Consider the following 25,789-nt stretch of genomic DNA (forward strand, 5'->3'; position numbering starts at 1 on the left):
GTAAGTGTACAGAATCACAGGATATATCCCAGATGTGTGCCAAATTGCGTACCACAGACTTGTATTCATGCCGTTGATTTCTATAGAATCCTGTAGAATATACAGCACAGAAATAGGCCTTTGGTCCAACTGTGAACGGTATTATGTGGTTATGTCACTGGACTAGTAATCTGGACTAATGATTCGGAGACATGAGTTTAAATCCCACCACGGCAGCTGAGGAATTTCAAATTCAGTTACTTAAACAAATCTAAAATTTAAAATAAAAAGCTCGTATAATGGTGACCCTGAAACTACCAATTGTTGTAAAAACTCGTCTGGTTCACTGATGAAGGAAACCTGCTGCCCTTACCCGGTCTGGTCTATATGTGATTCCAGACCCACAGCAATGTGGTTGACTCTTAACTGCCCTCTGAAACGGCCCAGCGAGACACTCAGTTGTATTAAACCACTAGGAAAAATAATAAGACAAACACGGGACTGCAGCGGTTCAAGAAGGCGGCTCACCACCACCTTTTCGAGGGCAATTACGGATGGGTAATAAATGCTGGCCTTGCCAGCGACGCCCACATCCCAGGAATGAATTTAAAAAAAAAAATGAGTGTCCTGATGTTTATACATGCACATTTTTATTCCCTTCACTTACAGCATTACTTAACTCAGTCGAGCTCTGGAGGGAAGGTGCTGACTGGAGTCTGGATGTTGGCAAGGGCATTGAAGTCACCCTGGTCACTCTCCCACGCCAGCGAGTAACCTGTTTCGAGAGTCGCATTTATCTAAGCCAGAGAGTCAGTCACCGGTCCTCTCTACAATGGCTGTTGAGAAAATATATTTAGAAAGCAGATTTCCCCTCAAAAAAAAATCTTTCTATCGATGGCACATGTTCATTTAAATCAAAAGAAAATGCATTGGGGGGAAAAATAGTGCCTTGAAATGTAATCCTGCATAATTCTAGGTCGGGCCAGGTTATTTTAAGATGGCTATAGTTCTGTGATCACTGGATGACCAGACTGCTACAGCGCTGTGATGTGAGCCTCGAGTAGGAATGCCTGAAGTCCCCCTCCCTCTGAGGGAGATGCACTGCCTGTATTGCTCTCTCTTTCCCAAGGCCTCACAGTGGAGACTGGGAACTCAAGAATGTGGATATTTTAAGTCCGATCTCCCAGCTGTTCCAAAATGCTGCACCACTGTGGCGAAAAATCACCAGAACGTAAAAATTCGGAGCAGGAATAGGCCTTGTGGCCCCTTGAGCTTGTTCCGCCATTCAATCAGATCATGGCTGATCTTCAGTCTCCACTCCCCTTCCCCACCTGATCCCTCCACTCCCCTAGAGTCCAAAAATCTATCCATCTTGACCTTGAATATACTCTATGAATGAGCATCCACAGTCCTCTAGGGTAGAGAATTCGAAAGGTTCACAACCCTCTGAGTGAAGAAACTCCTCCTCCTATCAGTCCTAAATGGCCGACTCCTTATCCTCAGTTCGACTCCTTACCCATAGTTCTAGACTCTCTCGCCAGAGGAAAATATCTCTCATTATCTATCCTGCCAGTCCCCCTCAGAATCTTATATGTTTCAATGAGATCACCTCTCATTCTTCTAAACTCCAGAGATTATAGGCCCAATCTACTCAATCTCTCCTCATGGGACAACAACATAGGCATATAGTTAAGTGTTTGGATACAGCTTACCAAACGATGACTTATTTCAAATATTTCCATTACTCATTCTTAATTTGTTGTGTTACAGAAGTATCTAAGGGATTACTGGAATGATCCTCAACTGGATGATGGTGAGAAGTTTCTGCGGGACTATATTCTCAATAAAAGATATCTTGATGAGGACGAGGAGGAGGAAGAGAGGTAAGATCATTTTTAAGTGCCAATGTTTGCAGTGTTCAAAATGCTTTATGTTTCCATTATTTCATTTGGCATTTTTGTAATCTGACAATAAAATAGTTCATCCTTTGGGGTAGAAGAAAGAAAGACTTGCATTTATATAGCGCCTTTCACGACCACCAGTCGCCCCAAAGCGCTTTACAGCCAATGAAGAACTTTTTGAAGTGCTGTCGCTGTGGTAACGTAGGAAACGCGGCAGCCAATTTGCGCTCAGCAAGCTCCCACAAATAGCAATGTGATAATGATCAGATAATCAGTTTTTAGTGACGTTGATTGAGGAATAAATATTGGCCCAGGACACCGGGGAGAACTCCCCCTGTGCTTCTTCGCAATAGTGACCGTGGGATCTTTTACATCCACCTGAGAGAGCAGACGGGGCCTTGGTTTAACATCTATTTCCGAAAGACGGCACCTCCGACCGTGCAGCACTCCCTCAGCACTACACCGGGAGTGCCGGCCTAGATTTTTATGCTCAAGTCCCTGGAGTGGGACTTCAACCCAAAACATCCTGCTCGGGCGAGGCACAGCTGATACTGCCGTGTGGTATTAGTGCGTGCATGTGTCGTATGAAACTTGTGTTCCAGCCAAGGTGTTTATTGGAAATAGTTTAATGGCTCTCTTTTAAAAAAAATAGTGCTGAGAGAGATGACCTATGAACCTCATTTATCTGCTTTTATTACACAATCCAATTTAGGCCCAATTAAACTTTAATTATCAGCAGTCGTGTTTTTGTCGAGTGCTGATATTTATCAGTGTATATTGTACAGTAATTAGAAGGTAGAGCTAAGGAATGTTATTGGGGGCGGGGACGAGGGTTGGGGGAGGGGGGGGGTAACTTTGTCCAAAAAGAGCAATGAGTGTATTTAGAAAAAAAAAAGACTTGCATTTATATAGCGCCTTTCACGACTTCAGGATGCCCAAAGCGCTTTACAGCCAATGAAGTACTTTTTGAAGCGTTGTAATGTGGGAAACGCGGCAGCCACTTTGCGCACAGCAAGCTCCCACAAACAGCAGTGAGATAAATGACCAGGTAATTTTTTTTTAGTGATGTTGGCTGAAGAATAAATATTGGCACAGGACACCACAGGACACTCACCTTGCTCTTTTTCGAAATAGTGCCGTGGGGTCTTTTACAGCATTGGATTTGAAACTGTGCTCTGTGGCGCATTGAGCGGTCCATAAGGAATTCTCGAAGATTATCTACTGAGGGCACAGTGTGCCAGAAACTGCCAACACAGTGTTTCTATACTATTATTATTTCTGTTGCGGTCTTTACTAAATTTAAAGAACATGTTTTCTGTGTAAGATGACCTTTTTCATTGGCTCTTTAGAAATCAAGATAAAGGGTATCCCTGATTGTCTTTATATTTTCAGGGTTTCCTGTGGGTATATTGTTTGCAGGGGGTCTTCGGGAGTGTGTGTGTAATTGTAGGAGATCTCTGTGAATGTGCCTGTAATGTATGCACATGTGAGCACGCTCACAAGTTTGTAGAGCTGTTGACACCCTGTGCAGAGGGTAGTGGGCAGGTCGGAAGGCCTCCTCGTAGGACTGTTTTAAAGTTTAATTTGTTTTATTGCCGGGTTTTAGTGCCCCCCCCCCCCACCCCTTTTAGCCAGGGGGCGCTTGTATAATTTGTGTTTTTTAGTGCTCCCAAAAAAGTGTTTGGTGTGTTCCGCACCCCCCACTCCCCCCTCCCCCCCCCCCCCACCCACCTTTAATCAGGGGGCACTTGATTTAATGTTTGTTTTTGTTTTCTACAAAAAGAGTTGTAGAGCTGTTGACACCCTGTGCGGAGGGGAGCGGGCAGGTCGGAGGGCCTCCTCGTGGGCATGCTTCTGGGCATGGCCAAGGTGGCCATTAACCAGTCCAGGCAGCGGGCGGTCGAGGGGGTCGTTCAGTCCGACTGCCTGCCTCTCTTCTGCGGTTACATCCGAGCCAGGGTATCCCTGGAGATGCAGCACGCGGTACCCACTGGTACGCTCGCGGCCTTCCACGAGAGGTGGGCGCCGGAGGGACTGGAGTGCATCCTTGGCAATCAAATTTTAAATTGATCGTTTAAAGTTTAATTTTGTTTTAATTTTCCGGTTTTAGTGCCCCTTTAACAAGGGGGCACTTGCTTTATAGATTCACAAAAACAGTTGTAGAGCTGTTGAGTTAGGAGTGACTTAGCCAGTCACGTGATGGTCACAAGACTCAATAAAACCCCAGCCAGTTGGGTCTAGGTCATCCACAATGAGGTATGCAGTTGTGAGCCGAGTGGATGAACTAGTAATGTGCAGTTTGATAAACCTTTGTTAATAAACCAACTGTTCTTAATAGCAATGTGTTGCTATGAATTCTTAAACAAAGAACCCATGAAGCAAATACATTACAGTGGCTGTAATTGCAGGGGATCTCTGGGAGTGTATATTTGCAAGGGGTGTATATGATCAGTTTTAAAAACTTGTAACGTCGAGGTGAAGATCTTGTGAAGACATCCCACCTCTGGATTAGGGAGGGGGAAACCACCAGCCATGGTTCCTGCTGTCGATCTCGATCCAATGACCCCCTCTGAATGTGTGGCTGTAAATGATTGGGGTTGTTTATCTGTAATGCCCTTAACAGCTGAAATTCACTGGCCTTGCACGTAAGGAATGGACAGTTGGATGAGGAACAAGTGGGCATACAAACCCTAAGGAACGTGTACAGGCAACATTCAGCACCTAGATATTCGGTGGTGGGTGGAAAATAAACATTTTATTTAAATTTAAAATTAAAAAAAATAATTCCCAATGCAATTTCTGTCTGGCCATCTTTTTCCCTCCATTTCCCTACAGCTCCCCACAATATAAGTTGCCCGTTCTCTCTCTCATCTTTACAGGGGCAAATTTAAGATGTAAGAACAATTAGAGCTAGGACGTTCAGGGGTGATGCTGAGAAGCAGTTCTTCATTCAAAGGGTAGTGGAACTATTCGGAACTCTTTCCCCCCCCCCCCCCCCACCAAAGAAGTTGTTGAGGCTAGTGGGTCAATTGAAAATGTCAAAACTGGCAGATGTGTGTTAGGGAAGGGTATATTGCGGAACCATGGGTAAATGCAGTTGAGATACAGATCAGCCATGAATGGCGGAACAGGCTCGAGGGGCTGAATGGCCGCCCTCCCTGTTCCTACCTTCCGAACTGCGAATCGAATTGCCGCAGCTCTTTGAGTGAAACCTCGGGTGAACTGTCGTGTGTCGAGGTCGGGGCACTGCTAGGTCAGCCATCTGGGGCGAAGTATGTGTCTAACTTTGATACAGTATTGCACAGCAGAGTAACAACAGTTTACTGAGACGGGTACCAACTCTCTGGCTGTAAGCTCATTGGCTGTTACGACGTGGGCTATAATGAGTTGGTGCCGGCCAATGAAAAACAAGTTGAGGAAGAGCGGGAATTATGAAACCAGCTGCCCCTTAAAACAAAATTATGAAATTGCCTTTTTCCTTCCCAAAGAGCGGCCAGCTTAACCCAGGTCAAGGGGAGGTTCTGGAAAATATCCCACGGCTGGTGTTAATTGGCCAGTTCCAAAGATTTGTTATTCGGAGTCTTGACCAATGGAATCGAAGCTGGCAACGAGCGGGAATTATGAAATTATAAAAATGAAAACATTAAATTTTTCCCTCCGAAAGAGATGTCTGCTTGACCTAGGTCAAGGGGCGGGTCCGTAGACCGTCCGCTGCTGGTCCAATTGGCTAATTCCAATCATGTATGTCATCAGAACACTTGACCAATTAAATTTAAGATGGCAATGAGCGGGAATTGTGAAACTGCTATTTTTTAAAAAAATGACAATTTTCCCTCCGAGAGATGCCGACTTGCCCCAGGTCAAGAGGAGGGTCTAGAGACCTCCCCAATGTCCCGCTTATATCCCCTGCTGCTGCAAGGCAGAGAACAGTTGCATGTGGGTGAATGGCTCTGGTATTGCACTCCTCCAGCCCTCCCGGATCTCTGCGCCACTCCAATTCTGGCCTCTTGCTCATCCTTGATTTTCATCGTTCCACCATTGACGGTCGTGCCTTCAGCTGCTCAGGCCCCAATCACTGAAATTCATCCCCTAGTGTGTCAGCCGTGGCTCAGCGGGCAGCACCCTCGTCTCTGAGTCAGCAGGTTGTGGGTTCAAGTCCGATTCCAGGGACTTCAGCACAAAAATCTCGGCTGACCCACCCAGTGCAGTGCTGAGGGAGCGCTGCACTGTCGGAGGTGCCGTCTTTTGGATGAGATGTTAAACCGAGGCCCCGTCTGCTCTCCCAGATAGACGTAAAAGATCCCACGGCACTATTTTGAAGAAGTGCAGGGGAATTCTCTCCGGTGTCCTGGGCCAATATTTATCCCTCAATCAACATAACAAAAACAGACTATCTGGTCATTATCACATTGTGGCATCTTGCTGTGCGCAAATTGGCTGCCGCGTTTCCCACATTACAAATGGTGGCTACACTCCAAATGTACTTCATTGGCTGTAAAGCATTTTGAGATGGTAGTCGTGAAAGGTGCTATATAAATGCAAGTCTTTCTTTCTTTAAAATTCTCTGCTCTTCTAACTCTTCTCTCCTCCATGACGCTCCTTGAAACCTACCCCATTGACCAAGCTTTTGGTCACCTGTCCTAATATCTCTTTGTATGAGTCAGTGTCAAATTTTGTTGGATAATCGCTCCTCCGAAACGCCTTGGGACATTTGACTGTGTTAAAGGTGCTATACAAATGCAATTTGTTATCCGCACCGATCCACTCTGCAGCTGTGTAAATGTTTAGAATCTCTCTGATGGTTTAGTTGGTAAATTCACTCGCTGGTGTAGTACTTGGGCATTTGGATCAGCCAGCACTCCAGGGTTCAGTCCATGATCTATGCTTAGTTAGGTAATCGCAGCTGGGACAATGCTAGGGGCCAAACAACCTGCCTCTGTGGCCCTTGACTCGGGAGCAAAACAGTTCATGAAGATTCCCGCTTTTAATGACCCCCCCCCCCCTCCCAAAGTGTAACTTCCGAGCACACCTCACGGTTGCGTGGTGCATTCGGCTCCTTTCCTTCGCATCGACAAGAGACACGGGTGGGATGGCAGCAGAGATCAGAGTGGGGCGTGTCTCCCGATCCTGCTCTTGACCTAGGGAAAGGAGACAGCTCCGAGAAACATTGGGAGGGGAAAATGTCATTGACTTTAAACGGCAGGCTCATAATTCCTGCTCAGTGCCCGCTCATTAGCTGCGGGTGAGAACAGGGTCAGGCTTGACAGGGACGACCTTCATGGTCCAATAGTCGCTGTTTGCCCAACACTCTAACAATAGTCATTTGGGTGAGATATTAGTATGTTGTTGGTGCAAACAGAACCGTGCATCAGCTGAAATAGATGACTACAAGATAGTAGGGGGAAGAATGGAGATTTTTGTTTTAATAGACTGGTGAGGTCCTGTCCATACATGGAGTCAAGACTGAGAGTCGTCTTTGCGGTAAAGTGGGATTAGGAGGTTACGGGATCATTGGGCCAGGGCACGCTGACATCATTCGGTCCCCGTGCTAAAATCACACTCAGATTGAGCTCCTGCTGTCAGTGCCCCGCACAGCAATCAAATAGCCTGCCCACAAACAGTTCTAGGCCTACAGCAGAGGATGTTTCAGCCTGTCCAGCTGTATCCCAACAGGAGACGACAGCTCTAGGAAGGAAGAAATTGTCTCTCAAAAAAACACCCTACATTGCACCAGAATTACCATTTATAAAAAAAATTTAAAAATTGTAATTATTCTTTGGTCGATGAGCGATGTTGACATTTAATTCCGGATTAAGAACTGGAATGAGACTGTTCAAGCTCACATCACGTAGGACCCTTGCGGCCGGCGGACAGAGTGAGAGTCTGGGATGGATTTTAACCCAAGTTCGAGCAATGTGTAACCCAGTGTGTAACCCGTGGCACCCCAAATCTTCTCTTCCCTCCTCCCGTCCCCAAATGCGTTCTTCGACTTGCAAACCGCTGGCTTCCACTGTCGTGCAGCTGAACTGCTTTTGCTCACTGCGTGGTGAGGGAGAGGACGAGAAAAACCCTCTCGCACCTTTTGCGCGCACGTGTTCGTACGTGTAGCAATGAGATTTCTGCTGCCGTGACCGCACAGACATTTGTGCAAAGTGGGCTCCATTTTACACGGGTTGCTGCTCACTCGTAATTTATATTTTTTTTCCTCCCGTTCCTGTTCTGCCCTGGTCTCGAAGGATTCCTACTTACGATGAAATAGTTCAGGATGACGTGGTCGACTCCGAAGAGGATGGGGAGCAATTTCTGAGGAAACAGGAAGACTTTGAACGGAAATATAACTTCAGATTTGAAGAACCCGACGCCGAATTTGTAAGCGTAACGATGTTTGTCTCGCGATTGCGTTTCACCTCTCCCTTTATTGGTCTCGATTGCCAACAGCTGGTTGTTTTATTTTTAGATTTAAGTTGGAAGTCCCAAGTTCAGTGTTCATTCTGTTGAGCTAGCTGCTCGTGGTCCCGGGCAGTGGAAGGGGTTCGACAATTGGGTTCCGCACCCCCCCCCCCGCCCCCCCCCCCACAATCATGCTAGAGGCTAGGGGTATGGGGGGAGGTATCAGCTAGGACTTCCACCCATGTCCTCGCTAAATTTTGTTTTGGGTGTGTGGCCCAATCAGATTGCCGGGCGTGCGCGGTTTTTCCATTTGAAATCTGCTGAGTCGCCTGCGTGGGACCTCCAGACTGCCAATTGGCCGCACAACTTAACGAGAACGTTGGTTCCCACTTCTGAACACTGTCCAGTGACCGACTGCTAAAGAGCCTTGTTGGGCCGAAGACGGGGGAATAATCGGCCAGCTTTCACTGACTGAGGAATAGTTTGCCTGGGAGATTTGAGTAGAGGAGCAAGGCTGTCTTACTACAGTTATACAGGGCCTTGGTGAGACCACTACCTGGAGTACTGTGTGCAGTTTTGGTCTCCTTACCCAAGAAAGGATATACTTGCCATAGAGGGAGTGCAGCGAAGGTTCACCAGACTGATTCCTGGGATGGCAGGACTGTCGTACGAAGAGAGATTGGGTCAACTAGGCCTGAATTCACTAGCGTTTAGAAGAATGAGAGAGGATCGCATTAAAATGTATAACATTCTGACGGGGTTGAACAGACTGGATGCGGGGAGAATGTTTCCCCTGGCTGGGAAGTCTAGAACAAGGGGTCACAATCTCAGGATACGGGGTAGAAAATTTAGGACCGAGATGAGGAGAAATTTTCTCACTCAGAGGATGGTGAACCTGTGGAATTCTCTACCACAGAAGGCTGTGAAGGCCAAGTCACTGAATATATTTAAGAGGGAGTCAGATAGATTTCTAGACACTAAAGACATCAAGGGATATGAGGAAATAGCGGGATCATGGTGTTGAGATAGAGGATCAGCCATGATCATATTGAATGGCGGTGCAGACTCGAAGGGCCGAATGGCCTACCACTGCTCCTATTTTCTATGTTTCTATGAGAGAGACCACCGGGCAGCTGCCTTCTGCCACACCGTACCCAAGCACGTGTCCGTGCCTTCAGGGAAGTTATGGCGGCTGGGTGGGGGAGGGGGTGGGAACAAACAAAATGGTGGCAGAGTCCATGCACATGTCGTTCATGTGGCTCCTCGCAGAGCTGGGAAACAGCAAACCTGAAGACTGGGAGAAATTTAGAATTCAGCAGAGGAGGACAAAGGGTTTAATTAGGAGGGGGAAAATAGAGTAAGTTTGCAGGGAACATATAAACTGACTGCAAAAGCTTTTATAGATATGGGAAGAGAAAACGATTAGTGAAGACAAGCGTAGGTCCCTTGCAGTCAGAATCAGGTGAATTTATAATGGGAACAAAGAAATGGCAGACCAATTGAACAAATAATTTCACGAAGGAAGACACAAATAACCTTCCAGAAATACTAGGGGACCGAGGGTCTAGTGAGAAGGAGGAACTGAAGGAAATCCTTATTAGTCAGGAAATTGTGTGAGGGAAATTGATGGGATTGAAGGCCGATAAATCCCCAGGGCTGATAGTCTGCATCCCAGAGTACTTAAGGAAGTAGCCCTAGAAATAGTGGATGCATTGGTGGTCATTTTCCAACATTCTATGGACTCTAGATCAGTTCCTATGGATTGGAGAGTAGCTAATGTAACCCCACTTTTTAAAAGAGGGAAAGAGAAAACAGGGAATTATAGACCAGTTAGCCTGACATCAGTACTGGGGAAAATGTTGGACTCAATTATTAAAGACGTAATAGCAGCGCATCTGGAAAGCAGTAACAGGATCGGTCCAAGTCAGCATGGATTTATGAAAGGGAAATCATGCTTGACAAATCTTCTAGAATTTTTTGAGGATGTAACTAGTAGAGTGGACAAGGTGTATTTGGACTATCAAAAGGCTTTTAACAAGGTCCCACACAAGGGCACATAGTATTGGGGGTAATGTATTGATGTGGATAGAGAACTGGTTGGCAGACAAGCAAAGAGTAGGAATAAACGGGTCCTTTTCAGAATGGCAGGCAGTGACTAGTGGGGTACCGCAGGGTTAAGTGCTGGGCCCCCAGCTATTTACAATATACATTAATGATTTGGACAAAGGAATTGAATGTAATATCTCCAAGTTTGCAGATGACACTAAGCTGGGTGGCAGATTAGGAAAAGGGGAGGTGCAATGAGACCTGGGTGTCTTGGTATATCAGTCATTGAAAGTTGGCATGCAGGTACAGCAGGCAGTGAAGAAGGCAAATGGCATGTTGACCTTCATAGCGAGAGGATTTGAGTATAGGAGCAGGGAGGTCTTACCGCAGATGTACAGGGCCTTAGTGAGGCCACACAATGAATATTGTGTACAGTTTTGGTCTCCTAATCTGAGGAAGGACATTCTTGCTATTGAGGGAGTGCAGCGAAGGTTCACCAGACTGATTCCTGGGATGGCAGGACTGACATATGAAGAAAGACTGGATCGACTAGGCTTATATTCACTGGAATTTAGAAGAATGAGAGAGGATCTCATAGAAAAATATAAAATTCTGACGAGATTGGACAGGTTAGATGCAGGAAGAATGTTTCCGATGTTGGGGAAGTCCAGAACCAGGGGTCACAGTCTAAGGATAAGGGGTAAGCCATTTAGGACCGAGATGAGGAGAAACTTCTTCACTCAGAGAATTATGAACCTGTGGAATTCTCTACCACAAAAAGTTGTTGAGGCCAGTTCGTTAGATATATTCAAAAGGGAGTTAGATGTGGCCCTTACGGCTAAAGGGGTATGGAGAGAAAGCAGGAATGGGGTACTGAGGTTACATGATCAGCCATGATCATATTGAATGGTAGTGCAGGCTCGAAGGGCCGAATGGCCTACTCCTGCACCTATTTTCTATGTTTCTATACCGACAGCGACTGGGAGCAGGCGAGTTATTTGCAATGCCCAGGAAAAGACGACGGAGTGGGAGGAGAGCTACAAAATAATCAAATATAATTTTTAAAATAGAACCGGAATGTAGACATTTGAATAATGCAAATGGGTTTCAGAAACTTGCGACACAGAGTTACCCGGCGGCCAGAACTTAACATCCTTAGAATGATACAGCACAGAAGCTATCCCATTAGTCCCACAGCCCTGCAAATGTTCCCCCTTAATTGTGACAGTTAACACACAAAAATTAAATGGGAAATATTGACATAAGCGTGGACACATTGTGTACGTTTTACAGTTATAAGTCGGATTTGATGTGATGTTTTGAAGTTGCCAGTGACTTTATTTAACGTCGGTACTGTACAATAGCACCTCCCCTTCGAATTAAAGTGGTATCTTCATTCACATTCCTGCTAAGTGATGTCTGCTCTGATCCTCGCTTGCACAGACCTGCAGCCAAGCAACAGTGAAAAGCCGGTGTCAACTCTAGCTACACTCCTGAAGTCTCTGCAGAGCCTTTTAATGATAACTTTTTGGTCCCTCCAAAACATTCATGCATTCCTTCCTGTTTTAAAGATAAAATCATACCCAAGAACCGTTGCAACCTCAGTCAGGGCAAAGGATGACAGAAGGAAACATAAAAGAGAAGAAATTAAGGAAAGGAAGAAAAAGGTAAGAGTATTACTTTGCCTTGATTTAATATGATTCCGGCTGAATGGTGCCCGTGTAGAGATTTGTCATATTTCTCCACAAATTGCCTACTGATTGCATTGAACGCACTTTCTTCAGTTATAACCTGATTTATGTACAGTGCAAATTAATCTATCAATAGTATTGTTCACCCCCACTGTATAAAACACAGCCCGCCCACTCCCCATGACAAGAGCCAAAGGCGGGCAGAGGAAACGTTCCAAGGACACCCTCAAAGCCTCCCTGATAAAAGTTCCCCACTGACACTGGGAGTCCCTGGCCGAAGTGTATCCGGGAAGGCGCTGAGCACCTCGAGTCTCGTCGCCGAGAGCATGCAGAAAACAAGCGCAGGCAGCAGAAGGAGCGTGCGGTAAACCTGTCCCACCCACCCTTTCCCTCAACCACTGTCTGTCCCACCTGTGACGGGGACTGTGGTTCTCGTATTGGACTGTTCAGCTACCTAAGGACTCATGCTTAGAGTGGAAGCAAGTCTTCCTCAATCCCGAGGGACTGCCTATGATGATGATATAAAGCACAGCCCCCCCCCCCGCTCTCACAACAACAACTTGTATTTGTATAGCGCCTTTAGACTCAAGGCGCTTCACAGCAGTATTATGAGATAAAATAATTTGACACTGAGCCGCATAAGTAGAAATTAGCGTAGGCGACCAAAAGCTTGGTCAAAGACATATGTTTTAAGGAAGGAAGGAGAAAAGAAAGATGGAGAGGTTTAGGGAGGGTGTTCCAGAGCTTGGGGCCGGGACAACAGACTATAAAGCACAGCCCTCCCACTCCCACTATCTAAAGCTTAGCCCTCTGCTCCCAGCCCCACAGCCAGCTCCTTCGGATGTACAGCAGACTAGCACTTTTCACCACAGTTACATGCCCACGGTTCTGTACATGGTGAGTTCCTCGGTGCTGCTGTGCTAGGGAAAAGCCCAACTACCATCAAAGCACTTCCCGCGGTACAAAGGGAAGTGCGGAGCCCTGTCCAGCCTGGCCATAATCCGAAAACAAACTATTTGGGGGTTTTAATCCGATCTGATGGTTTCTTTAGGAAAAGGAAAAGAAGCAAGAGGAGATAAAGCAGCTGAAGAACCTGAAGAGGATGGAGATAATCAACAAGCTGAACCGGTTGAAGGAGATAACTGGGAACGAAAGCGTCGGCTTCAGTGAGCAGCACCTGGAGGAGGACTTTGACCCAGCCAAGCATGACCAGCTCATGCAGGTTGGTGCAAGGGACAGGCTGAAACTGTCCCTCTCTGAGCACGTTCCGTTGTATTGTAAAAAGAAAGAAAGCTTTCGTGACCAGAAAACCTTTATTATTTTTAACTCTCTTCCTTCCCCCTGCAGCAATGCTTCAATGACGACTATTATGGAGTAGGAGATGAGCAGAAACCACAGTTTGAGAATGAGGAGGAATTTGGTGGTAACTTAATCATCTTTTGGAAAATTACTTAAAAGATACAAATTATAAGGTTAATGGTCGCACTAACCTCCGTACGTCACTGCATTCTCAGAAATCCTATACAGTGGATCACACATTCTCTGTACCACGCACGCGTGTATCGCTAGCGGATTCACCATGACTTGATGGGTTGTCCCGTTGCATTGATGGTCGGGCCTGACCCATTACTAAATTGCGGAGACAAATGGCATTCCATAACATTTTTTGAACGTATAATTAGAAGTGAGAGAAAATAAAGGAGGTAAAGTTCCAGGTTATCTTCTTCAACCGATTCAGTTTATCTCCATCCTCTTCAAGTTCATCCGCTGCTGAAGCCCTCATCCATGCCTTTGTTACCTCCAGACTTGACTATTCCAACGCACTCCTGGCTGGCCTCCCGCATTCTACCCTACATAAACTTGAGGTGATCCAAAACTCGGCTGCCCGTGTCCTAACTTGCACCAAGTCCCACTCATCCATCCCCCCCTGTGCTCGCTGACCTACATTGGCTTCCAGTTACGGAACGCCTCGATTTCAAAATTCTCAGACTTCTTTTCAAATCCCTCCATGGCCTCGCCCCTCCCTATCTCTGTAATCTCCTCCAGCCCCACAAGCTCCCGAGATGTCTGCGCTCCTCTAATTCTGCCCTCTTAAGCATCCCTGATTACAATCGCTCAATCATTGGTGGCCGTGCCTTCTGTTGCCTGGGCCCCAAGCTCTGGAACTCCCTCCCTAAACCTCACCGCCTCTCTACCTCTCTTTCCTCCTTCAAGATGCTCCTTAAAGCCTACCTCTTTCACCAAGCTTTTGGTCATCTACGCTAATTTCTACTTATGCGGCTTGGTGTCAAATATTTTACCTCATAATACTCCTGTGAAGCGCCTTGTGTTAAATACAATTTGTTGTATGTTAAATGATTTTCAAATCATTCAACAAAAATGTACTCCCATTTGTCTAGACTCTGGTTCTCGGTTCTCACCTGTTTGTATTCATTGGAGCCATCTTTTCTCACCTGGGACTCATTGGCTATATGCACTGCCCTATATGGGCAACATAGGTAGAAACTCCAGACAAAAGTAGGAGAAAATTGGTGGATAGAGAATTTAATGTGTGTGTGTGAAGGATATTAATGTCAATTCATTTAAAAAAAAATGTAATTCCAAATAAGTTATACTTTTAAAATGGCACTTTGCACAAAGATTTTATGTTGCATTCACTGCATTCTTACACTTGTGCACATTGTTACAGCAAGTGTTTTCATTTGTGCATTCTGACTGAAGAGTGCTGTTGGTGTGATTACATTCAGTGTGGTACTGTAACACTCCTTGTGACATGAGGTGGCAGGGCCCCACAGAGGGGACATTCCCATGGACTATTCGACAAGTGTTATAGCGAGCAGCTGAGTCACACCGATCGGAGGTTTCCAGGTTTGATTTTGGGTTCAGCTGATCTTCAGTTGGATGGCAATGTTGCGCTACAGTTAGCCTCAGCAAAGGTTCCCGCTGCTGATTGCTGTCGAATGCCTTCACAGGAGCGTTATCAAACCGCGTCTGACACCGAGCCACAAAAGGAGATATTCGGGCAGGTGACCAAAAGCTTGGTCAAAGAGGTCGGTTTTAAGGCGTCTTAGATAGAGAGGCAAAGTGGATTAGGGAGGGAATTCCAGAGCTTGGGTCCTCGGCAGCTGAAGGCCGCCAGTGGTGGAGTTATTAAAATTGGGGTTGCGCAGGGGGCCAGAATTGGAGGAGTGCCGAGATCTTGGAGGCTTGTAGGGCTGGAGGGAGGTTACAGAGATAGGAAGGGCAGAGACCTTGGAGGGATTTGAAAGTAAGGATGAGAATTTTAAAATCAAGCTTAACCGGGAGCCAATGTAGGTCAGTGAACACAGGTGTGATGGGTGAAAGGGACTTGGTGCGAATTAGGACACGGGCAGCAGAGTTTTGGATGAACTTAAGTTTCTGGAGGGTGGAAGATGGGAGGCCAGCCAGGCATGCGTTGGAATACTGAAGTCTAATCATGGATGAGGGTTTCAGCAGCAGATGAGCTGAGGTGGGGGTGGTGTTACTGATGTCGAAATAGGCAGTCTTCATGATGGCACGGATATGTGGTTGGAAGCTTATCTCTGTGTCTGATACGACACCAAGAAAAATCTACTGGAAAAGTGTGTGTATGTGAGTGAAGAACACCATAGGGCTTGGATGTAATACCCATCATGGTCAAATAGCCTGATAGTGACGAGGCTTGAGAGCCGGTGTCCAACCAATCTTACTGACAAAGAAGGGCGCTTAAGATGAGGAGACTTTAGCAATGAAAACAAAGAATACATTATTTGTAAACTTTTTACAAAAAGGATAACCTCACTTAATTGCAAATCTTATTAACTTTTACCCCAGATGAGTGGAATTGGGACAGGTGGACGGGAAAGGAGGATGGCTGCACTGAGGGAGAGGGAGAAGAACAGTGGCAGCAAGAGAGTTCTGAGCCACACTGTGATGATCTGGATTTTAATGTAAGCTGCGTTTTATTTTGACTGTTATTCACTGAATTAACATTGTGACAAAATTGAATTTACTCTTAAGAAGTTCCACTGTGTGATTCTCTTTAAGGGATTTCCCCCCCCGCCAAACGAGGATGGAAATCCCAGTTGGAGTTCATGTACAATCAGTTGGCATCGTATTGCAATCCTGTGTGCACTATTGTTACCCATTTAAAATAACTCTTTCAAACTTGAATTAGAATTTCTACACTTGAAAGACTACTGTTTCCACCATCTACAAGTACTGTACTTGTCCTTTCTCTCCAGTGCAGTAACTCTGCACTGTGACCAGAACATAGATACTGGAAGATTGATATTTTTTATAGAATCATGGATCAGTACAGCAGAGAAGAAGGCCATTCGGCCCATCGAGTCTGCGCCGGCTCTCAAAGAGCAATCCAGTTAGTCCCATTCCCCCCGATCTTTCCCCATCTCCTTCCAAGTATTTATCCTATTTCCTTGTGAAGGTCGCTATTGAATCTGTATCCCCCCACCCCTATCAGGTGGTGCATTCCAAATCCTGACCGCTCGTTGCGTAAAAAAAATGTTTTCCTCCTGTTGCCTCATAACAGATGGATGCAGATTATGATCCCAGTCAGCAGGTGATCGCCAAGAAGAAAAAGAAGCAAGAAGCGCCTCTCATGGGCAAGAAAAGGCGGAAGTCGAAATTTGCAGAGGCAGTTAACAAGTCAAAGCCAAAATTTGACCCCAGTAAGTGTCTGCGTCGACCTCTCCACCTACACTACTAATGGCCGCTGATCTCTCCAGCATCAAAAGTGCCTCTCCTTTTCAATTTGTGATAAAACAGTCAGCAGACAGTCTGAACCCAGTATCGAGTGGGGAAGGGCAAGGCCACAAAATTGTCAGACTCAATAAGGGGATTCACAGGGTGGCTTGTGTGGGTAATGTGGACAAGGTGGATGCAGAAAGGATATTTCCACTCTTGGGGGAAACTAAAACTAGGGGACATAGTCTCAGAATAAGAGGCCGCCCATTTAAAACTGAGATGAGGAGGAATTTCTTCTCTGAGGGTTGTAAATCTATGGAATGCTCTGCCCCACTGAGCTGTGGAGGCTGGGTCATTGAATATATTTAAGATGGAAATAGACAGCTTTTTGAGCGATAAGGGAGTCAAGGGTTATGGGGAGCGGGCGGGGAAGTGGAGTGGAGTCCATGATCAGATCAGCCACGATATTAAATGGTGGAACAAGCTCGAGGGGCCAGGTGGCCTACTCTTGCTCCTATTTCTTATGTTCTTATGTGGTACAGCAGTGGGTGTCAGCTGGAGGTAGGTACTGCTGCATATTGTTGGTGTAGAGTAGGACAGAACAGAGGGAGCTTTACTCTGCCTCTGGCTGTGCTATAGCTGACCTGGAAGTGCTCGATGCTGACCCTGAGTGTAAAATGTTCCATTTCTTGGCATTCCAGATGTGAGAACACCAGCAAAAGGCAGTTCTTCAAAGGGTTTTTTTTGGAGGCACGTTAATCCGCAAAGTTGAACAATCGTGTTATCGTCATGCTACACTGAGCGTTAGGCTGTATGCTTGGTTCCTGTGTATGTGCATCCTCTTATTTCTCCCTTTCTTTCATTTAATATCAGCATGTTTCATGCCGCGTCCCATAATTGGTGCATATTTTACATTTTTTCCAAGTGTTGAGAATGTGGAACGATGCTACGTGAAGTGGTTGAGCCAGATAGGTTTGATGCATTTAAGAGGAGGATGAATGGATATGTGTGTCAGCTGTGGCTCAGTGAGTAGCACACTCGTCTCAAGTCAGAAAGTTGTGGGTTCAAATCTAAGCTGACACTCCAGTGCAGTGCTGAGCGAGTGCTGCACTGTCCGAGGTGCCGTCTTTCGGCTGAGACGTTAAACCGAGGCCTCGTCTGCTCGCTCGGGTGGACGTAAAAGATCCCACGGCACTATTTTGAAGAAGAGCAGGGGAGTTATCCCCGGTGTCCTGGGGCAATATTTATCCCTCAATCAACTTAACAAAAACAGATGATCTGGTCATTATCACATTGCTGTTTCTGAGAGCTTGCTGTGCGCAAATTGGCTGCCGCATTTCCCACATTACAACGGTGACTACACTCCACAAATACTTCATTGGCTGTAAAGCGCTTTTGAGACATCCAGTGGTCATGAACGGCACTATATAAGTGCAAGTCTTTCTTTATATGTGAGGGAAAGTGGAGTAGAGAGATACAGGGCAAGGTAAAACATAGAAACATAGAAAATAGGTGCAGGAGTACTTCATGTCTGCACTGCCATTCAACACAATCATGGCTGATCATGCAACCTCAGTACCCCATTCCTGCTTTCTCTCCATACCCCTTGATCCCTTTAGCCGTAAGGGCCACATCTAACTCCCTTTTGAATATATCTAACGAACTGGCCTCAACAACTTTCTGTGGTAGAGAAATTCCACAGGTTCACAATTCTCTGAGTGAAGAAGTTTCTCCTCATCTCGGTCCTAAATGGCTTAAAAAGAAGTCATTAGAATGAGAGGAGGCTCATGCAGCATATAAAGATCAGGATAGATCATTCGGGCTTATTTATGCAATTATTTTAACTCTTGCTTCATCTGACCAATCCAGTTGAAGGAGATGTACTGAGCATTTTCATTTTTAAATGTGCTCTTGATGATCGTTTATCTAGTTTAATGCTTTTGATCAGATGATTGTTTTTACAATCACAGAGGACAAGACCTTTGAACAGTACTTGGATGAGTATTACCGGCTGGATTACGAAGATATCATCGACGACTTACCCTGTCGGTTCAAGTACAGACAGGTGTTGCCCAATGACTTTGGGCTCGGTGCAGACGAGGTACGTTTGTGTTCCTCTTGCGGTCAAACCCGGAGCTCTCCGGCTACTGAACGGATGAAGCCACTGCACATTGCGTTCTAAGCCATTCAGACCCGAACGGTCCGATTGTGGTGCGCTTCAGTCACGATCACCTGCCGTTTTGTATAGTGCTCGGGGAGGGTGAAACCTGAGCTCGAATGAGACCAAAGGCACGGTCGATGAGTGTTTTTGGGGAGCCTTTTGAAGGCCTGAGGTGAAATGGTTTCGTGCAAGAAAAGCCAGAATATATTGACTCAAAGCATGCCCACCATGGTGGATTGGAAGGATAGTCATCTCTACTGTTTTTCTTCGCTCCTCCATTGGTGGCCGTGCCTTCAGCTGTCCAGGCCCTACGCTCTGGAATTCCCTCCCGAAAAGCTCTCTGCCCCTCTCTTTCTTTAAGATGCTCCTTAAAACCTACTCCTGACCAAGCTTTTGGTCACCTGTCCTAATAGCTCCTTCTATGGCTCGGTGTCAAATTCTGTTTGATTGCGCTCCCATGAAGCGCCTTGGAACGGCTTACCACGTTGCAGGCGCTATGTAAATGGAAGCTGATCTTGTCGACAGCACCCAGATCCCGACAACAACAACAACTTTTATTTATATAGCGCCTTTAAAGAAGTAAGACGTCCCAAGGTGCTTCACAGGAGTATTATGAGACAAAACAAATAAACTTGACACCGTGCCACCTAAGAAGAAATGATGGCAGATGACCGTAATGAATAAATAAGAAGATTCTTCCAGTTGCTATGGGTATTGACGTCTGTGAAGATTTCCTCTGCTCACTGATTTTAAAGAGCTCCCCGTTATGAATTTGATTAATATACTGAACCGAGGCCATTTGCAGCCGCAGATTTGCCACGTAGCTTTGCGCTCGGTGTTGTCTTTAGCTCAAAGACCCAGGGTGTAAAAGATACTGTGTTTTTTTTTTTCTCACTGTTTGCAGATTTTGGCAGCAGATGATAAGGAACTTAATGCTTGGTGTTCGCTGAAGAAAACCTGCCAGTTCAGGTCAGTGAGTAAAAGTGAAACCAAAAATCTGTGACATTTGCGAGACACGCTAAGTATTTGGCAACTCGCAGATTGTGAAATGTGCACTTGGGCAGAAATGCAATAATCCTAAGTCCATCGTCCCAAGTCCTGCAGAGGTGTAGATCTTTACCATTCCCGAACCTGTTCCTTTAGGATTTTCCAAATATGACCTTTTATTTGCCTCGTTTGTGACAACATCCTTGATTGTGTAATGGAGGGGGGAGGGGGCAGACTAGGAAGATCCCAGGTTTGATCCCGGGGTTTTGCTGAGTTAGCCGATCTGTGTGAAAGTACACTTTTATATGTATAATGACCTCATAAAAAGATATGAATGTACCCGTTAACTATTCAATGGCTTCATAAAAGTGAGTGTGAATGAGTAACTATATGCACAGTGATTACAGGAACGGTGGTTATGTCACTGGACTAGTAATCCGGAGGCCTGGACCAATGATCCGGAGACGTGAGTTCAAATCCCACCACGGCACCTTGAAAATTTGAATTCAAGTTAATTAAATAAATCTGGAATTAAACAGCGAGTATCAGTCATGGTGACCATGAAACTACCGGATTGTCGTTAAAATACATCTGGTTCACTAATAGCCTTTAGGGAAGGAAATCTGCCGCCCTCTCCCAGTCTGGCCGATATATGTGACTCCACAGCAATGTGTTTGACTCTGAACTGCCTCTTCAAAACGGTTCAGCGAGACACTCAGTTGTCACGAAGACAGCTCACCACCACCTTCTCGAGGGCATTTAGGGATGGGCAAGAGATGCCCACATCCCGAGAATGAATTTTTGTTTCAAAATATGCACAAATGTAAAGATACATGAGAATCCAATTTTTAAAAAAAAATTCTATTTGTACAGAACTGAGAAGGAGGAGCTTCACGATCTGAAGATTTACAAGCAGAAAGCCCAGAACCTGTGGAAAAAGCAGCAGATCTTTCGGTCTCTCGCCCTGCAGTAAGTTTCTAATCTACTGACTAAATCAAATATCGTCAGTAATCTTGATAATTGCAGGAACTTGATCGTAGGAAGGAAGTGGTGGCTTCAACGTGTTTATCGTAATGACTAAGTGTTTGTGCTCTGTTTATTGTATTCTCACACCAAACCTACATGTCATTTAAGGAAAATAACACACGTACCTGATGCCCAGTTTTGTACTTTGTATTCTAAGGAGTGAGTTTTGTTTACTTGCCCACCGCTGTATACCCCATGCTTAATAGATATATTACTGTACCTATACTGAGTTGGCATATAGAATGTCTTTCCCATACAAGAACATAAGAAATAGGAGCAGGAGTCGGCCATTCAGCCCCTCGAGCCTGCTCCGCCATTCAGTAAGATCATGGCTGATCTTCTATCTCAACTCCACTTTCCGCACTGTCCCCATGTCCCTTGATTCCCTTAGCATCCAAAAATACATCAATAGATTTAAAGTAGGAGGATTTGAAGGGAATTTCTTCACCCAGAGGGAGGGTGGGATCTGGAACTCACTGCCTGAAAGGGCGGTAGAGGCAGAAACCCTCAACATTTTTAAAAGTACTTGGATGTGCACTTGAAGTGCCGTAACCTACAGGGCTACGGACCGAGAGCTGGAAAGTGGGATTAGGCTGGATAGCTCTTTGTTGGCCGGCACGGGCACATTGGGCTGAAATGGCCTCCTTCTGTGCTGTAAATTTCTATAGTATTATGATTCTATGAATCTCTGTTTTGAATATACGACTGACCATCCTCAGCTCTCTGGGGTCGAGAATTCCAAAGGTTCACCACCTTTTTTGAGTGAAGAAATTTCTCCTCATCTCAGTCCTAAATGGCCGTCACTTATTCTGAGACTATGACCTTTAGTTCTAGACTTCCCAGCCAGAGGTAACATCCTCCCAGCATCTACCCTGTCAAGCACCTTAAGAATTTGATGCATTTCAACGAGATCACCTCTCATTCTTCTAAACTCTTAGGAATATAGGCCTAGTCTACTAAATCTCTATAGAGCTGCAACGTCCCAAATCCGGAACTCCGAAATTTTCCGAAAACCGCTATTTTGTACATAGCTGATGGAGTCGTCCCGAATCCGGAATTATTGTCCAGACATTTTGAGGCAAAACCCAAAATCCGGCACGGATTCGGTCGAGGATTCTGGATTTCAGACTATTGATTTTCTTGTCTGAAATCCGGTAAAACCCAAAAACCGGAATGGATTTCATCCCGAGGATTCTGGATTTCGGACATTTACCTGTATGTGGCTAAAACCACCAGCTGCAACATATAGCCCCTTATAATCCAACATTATTGATTTTGTATTTTTTTTTCCCCCTGGATGCTTTCATTTCTCTCCAATCCCCCACCCCTCACCTGTCCCCCCCCTCTTTTTTTTTAATGACTTTTTAATGAATTGCCATCAAGGTAAGGGTAGTTGGCCCACTTCTCTACTTCAGCATCGGGTACTGCCAACTCTGGCATACTACAATTCGGATACAGGGTAAAACTCTACACTTCCCAATGATGGGCTTCAGCTCCAACCTGAGAAAAGCATCTCCCACCCTATCCGTGTAATGCTTTCCACCTCGAGACATCATTAAAAGGAGGCCATTCGGCCCATCAAGCCTCTGCTGGCTCTTTCGAAGAGCAAACCAGTTAGACCCACTCCCCAGCTCTTTCCCCATAATCCCTGCAATTTTCTTCTCCAAGTATTTACCTAATTCCTTTTTGAAGGCTACTATTGAATCCGTGCCCACCACTCCTATCAGGCAGCGCATTCCAAATCCTAACTACTCGTTGTGTAAAAAAAATGATCCTTCCATCCTTCCTTCCTGCCTTTGTTCCTCGCTTCCTTCTTCCTCTCCCTCCCTCTTTCTTTCTTTACTGTCCTAACACACCGGACAACTAGTCCCCCAGCTCCAGGGTACTGTACCAACTTTAGTGTCACTGCAGCTGGCCACTGATCAAACCCAACCCATTCCTGGATGCTAAGGGCCAGCGCTGTTATCGGGCAGTGTTTTTTTGACCTCGGAGATACTCGAGCCGCCCCCTTTTTGTACTAGTAGGAGAAAAGATTGACTGAGCAAAGTACTAACCGGGTAAAACCATTGTTGCTTTACAGGGAAGACGAATCGCAGAGGCACGAGGCAGCTTCCAAAACCAAGACTGGGAAGAAGGGAAGGGATAAGCTGAAAAGGACGCAACTGCCGGAAGGCGAAGGGGCCGAGGAGGAGGAGGAGGAGGAGGCCACCGAGCCAAGCCCAAAAAAGGCGAGGTCGGAGGCTGAGAACAAACAGGCGGGAGGGCTGGGCAGCGAAGAGGACGAAGACGTCTTGGTTCCCAAACCGAAGAGCAGTACGGAAGACTCAGCCCCCGAGGAAGCGGGACCCAGCGAAGGAAAAGAAGCAGCGAGGTCGCCGGCCCTTCCCACCGCCCGCGGGAAAAAGTCGGAGCCTCCGGTCAGGAAAGGGAAGAAATTTGCAAAGAAAAATCTGCTCCTCACATCCCAGGTGAAGTTGGGCGGACGCTTGTTCAGTGGCTCGAGACTGCTGGCCTACGGGCTAAACCCGCGTAGGCTGAGATTTCGACAAATAATCAGAGAGAAGAAGAAGCAAGAGAAAAAGAAACAAGGCAAAGACTGATTTCGACAGAGCAAAATTATTTTGTACGTTATTGTGAAAAATAAGCAGGTTTCTTATCACAGTTGGTCCATTAAAACGGCACGATCCTTTTACGCCCTGGTTACTGGTCCTTTCCTGTGTTCAGTACAAGATGAAAGGACGTAAGCAAAGTCATGGATGAGAGGTATTGTGGCCCACCAACGCCCTTCCCTCTAATGAAGGGGGTTTTGTCTCACGTACGACTTTCTGAACCGCAATTGGTTCCGTGCTGAGATCTGGTGACTATGCAGTCGGTGGTACGTTATGTAATCCAGCTCCCTCCCTCCTACATCAAAACAATGTGTCAGCCGTGGCTCAGTGGGCAGCACACTCGCCTGAGTCAGAGGGTTGTGGGTTCAAGTCCCACTCCAGGGACTTCAGCACATAACTCCAGGCTGACACTCCCAGTGCAGTGCTGAGGGAGTGCCGCACTGTCGGAGGGGCGCTCTGTCGGATGAGACGTTAAACCGAGGCCCCGTCTGCCCTCTCGGGTGGACGTACCGGGTCCCGTGGCACTTATTTCGAAGAACAGCAGGGGGAGTTATCCTAGGTTTCCTGGACAATATTTATCCCTCAATCAACATCACTAAAAACAGATGATCTGGTCATTATCACATTGCTGTATGTGGGAGCTTGCTGTGCGCAAATTGGCTGCCGCATTTCCCACATTATAACAGTGACTACACTCCAAAAGTACTTCATTGGCTGCAAAATGCTTTGGTGGTGGTGAAAGGCGCTAAAGAAATGCAAGTCTTTTTCAAAGGTGCAATCTAGCTGGCAGAGAATTTAGAAAGTGTCACGAGATTTGTAGGTCTATTGTGAGGAAAGCATAGTTGTCTGCCATTGAAAGGGACTGGAGTGTGAGGTCTCCAGGTTGATCGGGCTCGCTTCAGTCCATTTGGAAGCGTGGATGTGAAGCCTTTCCTTGTTGCGCACAAGTTTAACGTCTGTTCTTCTTGAAGGGTAAAGAAAAACAGATTTGGGATTCTTTTCAATGGCGATCGACTGCTTTATTTGGGGCGTTAATCCCTTTATGACCTACATCGGTTAAACAACGCCTCGACCTCAAAATTCTCATCCTTGTTTACAAGTCCCTCCAATGCCTCGTCCTTCCCTATCTCTAATCTTTTTCAGCCTCACAACTCCCCGAGATCTCTGCGCTCCTCTAATTCTGCCCTCTTGCATATCCCTCATTATTACTGCTCAACCATCGGTGGCCGTACCTTCAGCTGTTTGAGCCCTAAGCTCTGGAACTCCCTCCCTACCTTTGTTTCCTCCTTTTAAGATGCTCCTTAAAACCTACCTCTTTGACTCAGCTTTTGGTTATCTGCCTTCATTTCTTTTGTGGCTCGGTGTCAAATTTATCTGTTTTGTCTTGTAACACTGTTGTGAAATGCTTTGGGATGTTTTACTACGTTAAAGGCGCTATATAAATAAATGTTATTGTTATTTACAGTAAACAGATTTAGCAGTTCCAATTCCAATAGTGGAGAGGGTAATATAAACACATTTTTATCTCCTGTCGAAATCAAAAATGTTGCCATAGGGTGCTCTACTCAGCTGGTGAACTACTTGAACTAATTGTCTTTCTGGCTGGGGCCCAAGGGGCAGCACTATTATCTGATCTAGTGCAAGTCAATAGAACAAATCACTATAAATGCAAAATGTGCCGTTTGGAGGAGTGAGGGAATGGGTGGAGAGATAATTCTCATATGTTTTGAACATTTAAATTTTTTTATTGTTCATTGATGGAATGTGGGCGTCGCTGGCAAGGCCATCCCAATTTGCCCTTGAGAAGGTGATGGTGAGCTGCCTTTTTGAACCGCTGCAGTCAGTGTGGTGAAGGTACTCCCACAGTGCCGTTAGATAGGGAATTCCAAGATCTTGACGACGAAGGAACGGCGATATATTTCCAAGACTGGATGGTGTGTGATTTGGAGGGGAACTTGGAGGTGGTGGTGGTCCCATGTGCATGCTGCCCTTGTCCTTCTAGGTGGTAGAGGTCGCGGTTTTGGGAGATGCTGCCGAAGAAGCCTTGGCGAGTTGCTGCAGTGCATCTTGTAGATGGTGCACACTGCAGCCACGGTGCGCCGGTGGTGGAGGGAGTGAATGTTGAAGGTGGTGGATGGGGTGCTGATCAAGCGGGCTGCTTTGTCCGGGATGGTGTCAGGCTTCTTGAGTGTCATTGGAGTTGCACTCATCCAGGCAAGTGGAGAGTATTCCATCACACTCCTGACTTGTGCCTTGTAGATGGTGGAAAGGCTTTGGGGAGTCGGGAGGTGAGAT

The 25,789-nt window shown here is 46.0% G+C and overlaps 1 protein-coding gene across 1 annotated transcript in view; it reads left to right on the forward strand.

Moving 5' to 3' along the window:
• Positions 1–23,577, forward strand: part of kri1 (KRI1 homolog) — a 43,554-nt gene extending 19,977 nt beyond the window's left edge. The window contains exons 10-20 of the mRNA XM_070867278.1: positions 1,750–1,862; positions 8,117–8,249; positions 11,888–11,983; positions 13,059–13,229; positions 13,355–13,430; positions 15,842–15,957; positions 16,557–16,695; positions 18,682–18,812; positions 19,777–19,841; positions 20,733–20,828; positions 22,966–23,577. Coding sequence (XP_070723379.1) covers positions 1,750–1,862; positions 8,117–8,249; positions 11,888–11,983; positions 13,059–13,229; positions 13,355–13,430; positions 15,842–15,957; positions 16,557–16,695; positions 18,682–18,812; positions 19,777–19,841; positions 20,733–20,828; positions 22,966–23,485 — 1,656 coding nt within the window. The 3' untranslated portion in view covers positions 23,486–23,577. The remainder of the gene's footprint in view (positions 1–1,749; positions 1,863–8,116; positions 8,250–11,887; positions 11,984–13,058; positions 13,230–13,354; positions 13,431–15,841; positions 15,958–16,556; positions 16,696–18,681; positions 18,813–19,776; positions 19,842–20,732; positions 20,829–22,965) is intronic.
• The last annotated feature ends 2,212 nt before the right edge of the window (positions 23,578–25,789 follow it).

Source organism: Pristiophorus japonicus, chromosome 24, assembly GCF_044704955.1.
Source record: "Pristiophorus japonicus isolate sPriJap1 chromosome 24, sPriJap1.hap1, whole genome shotgun sequence".
NCBI lineage: Eukaryota > Metazoa > Chordata > Chondrichthyes > Pristiophoridae > Pristiophorus > Pristiophorus japonicus.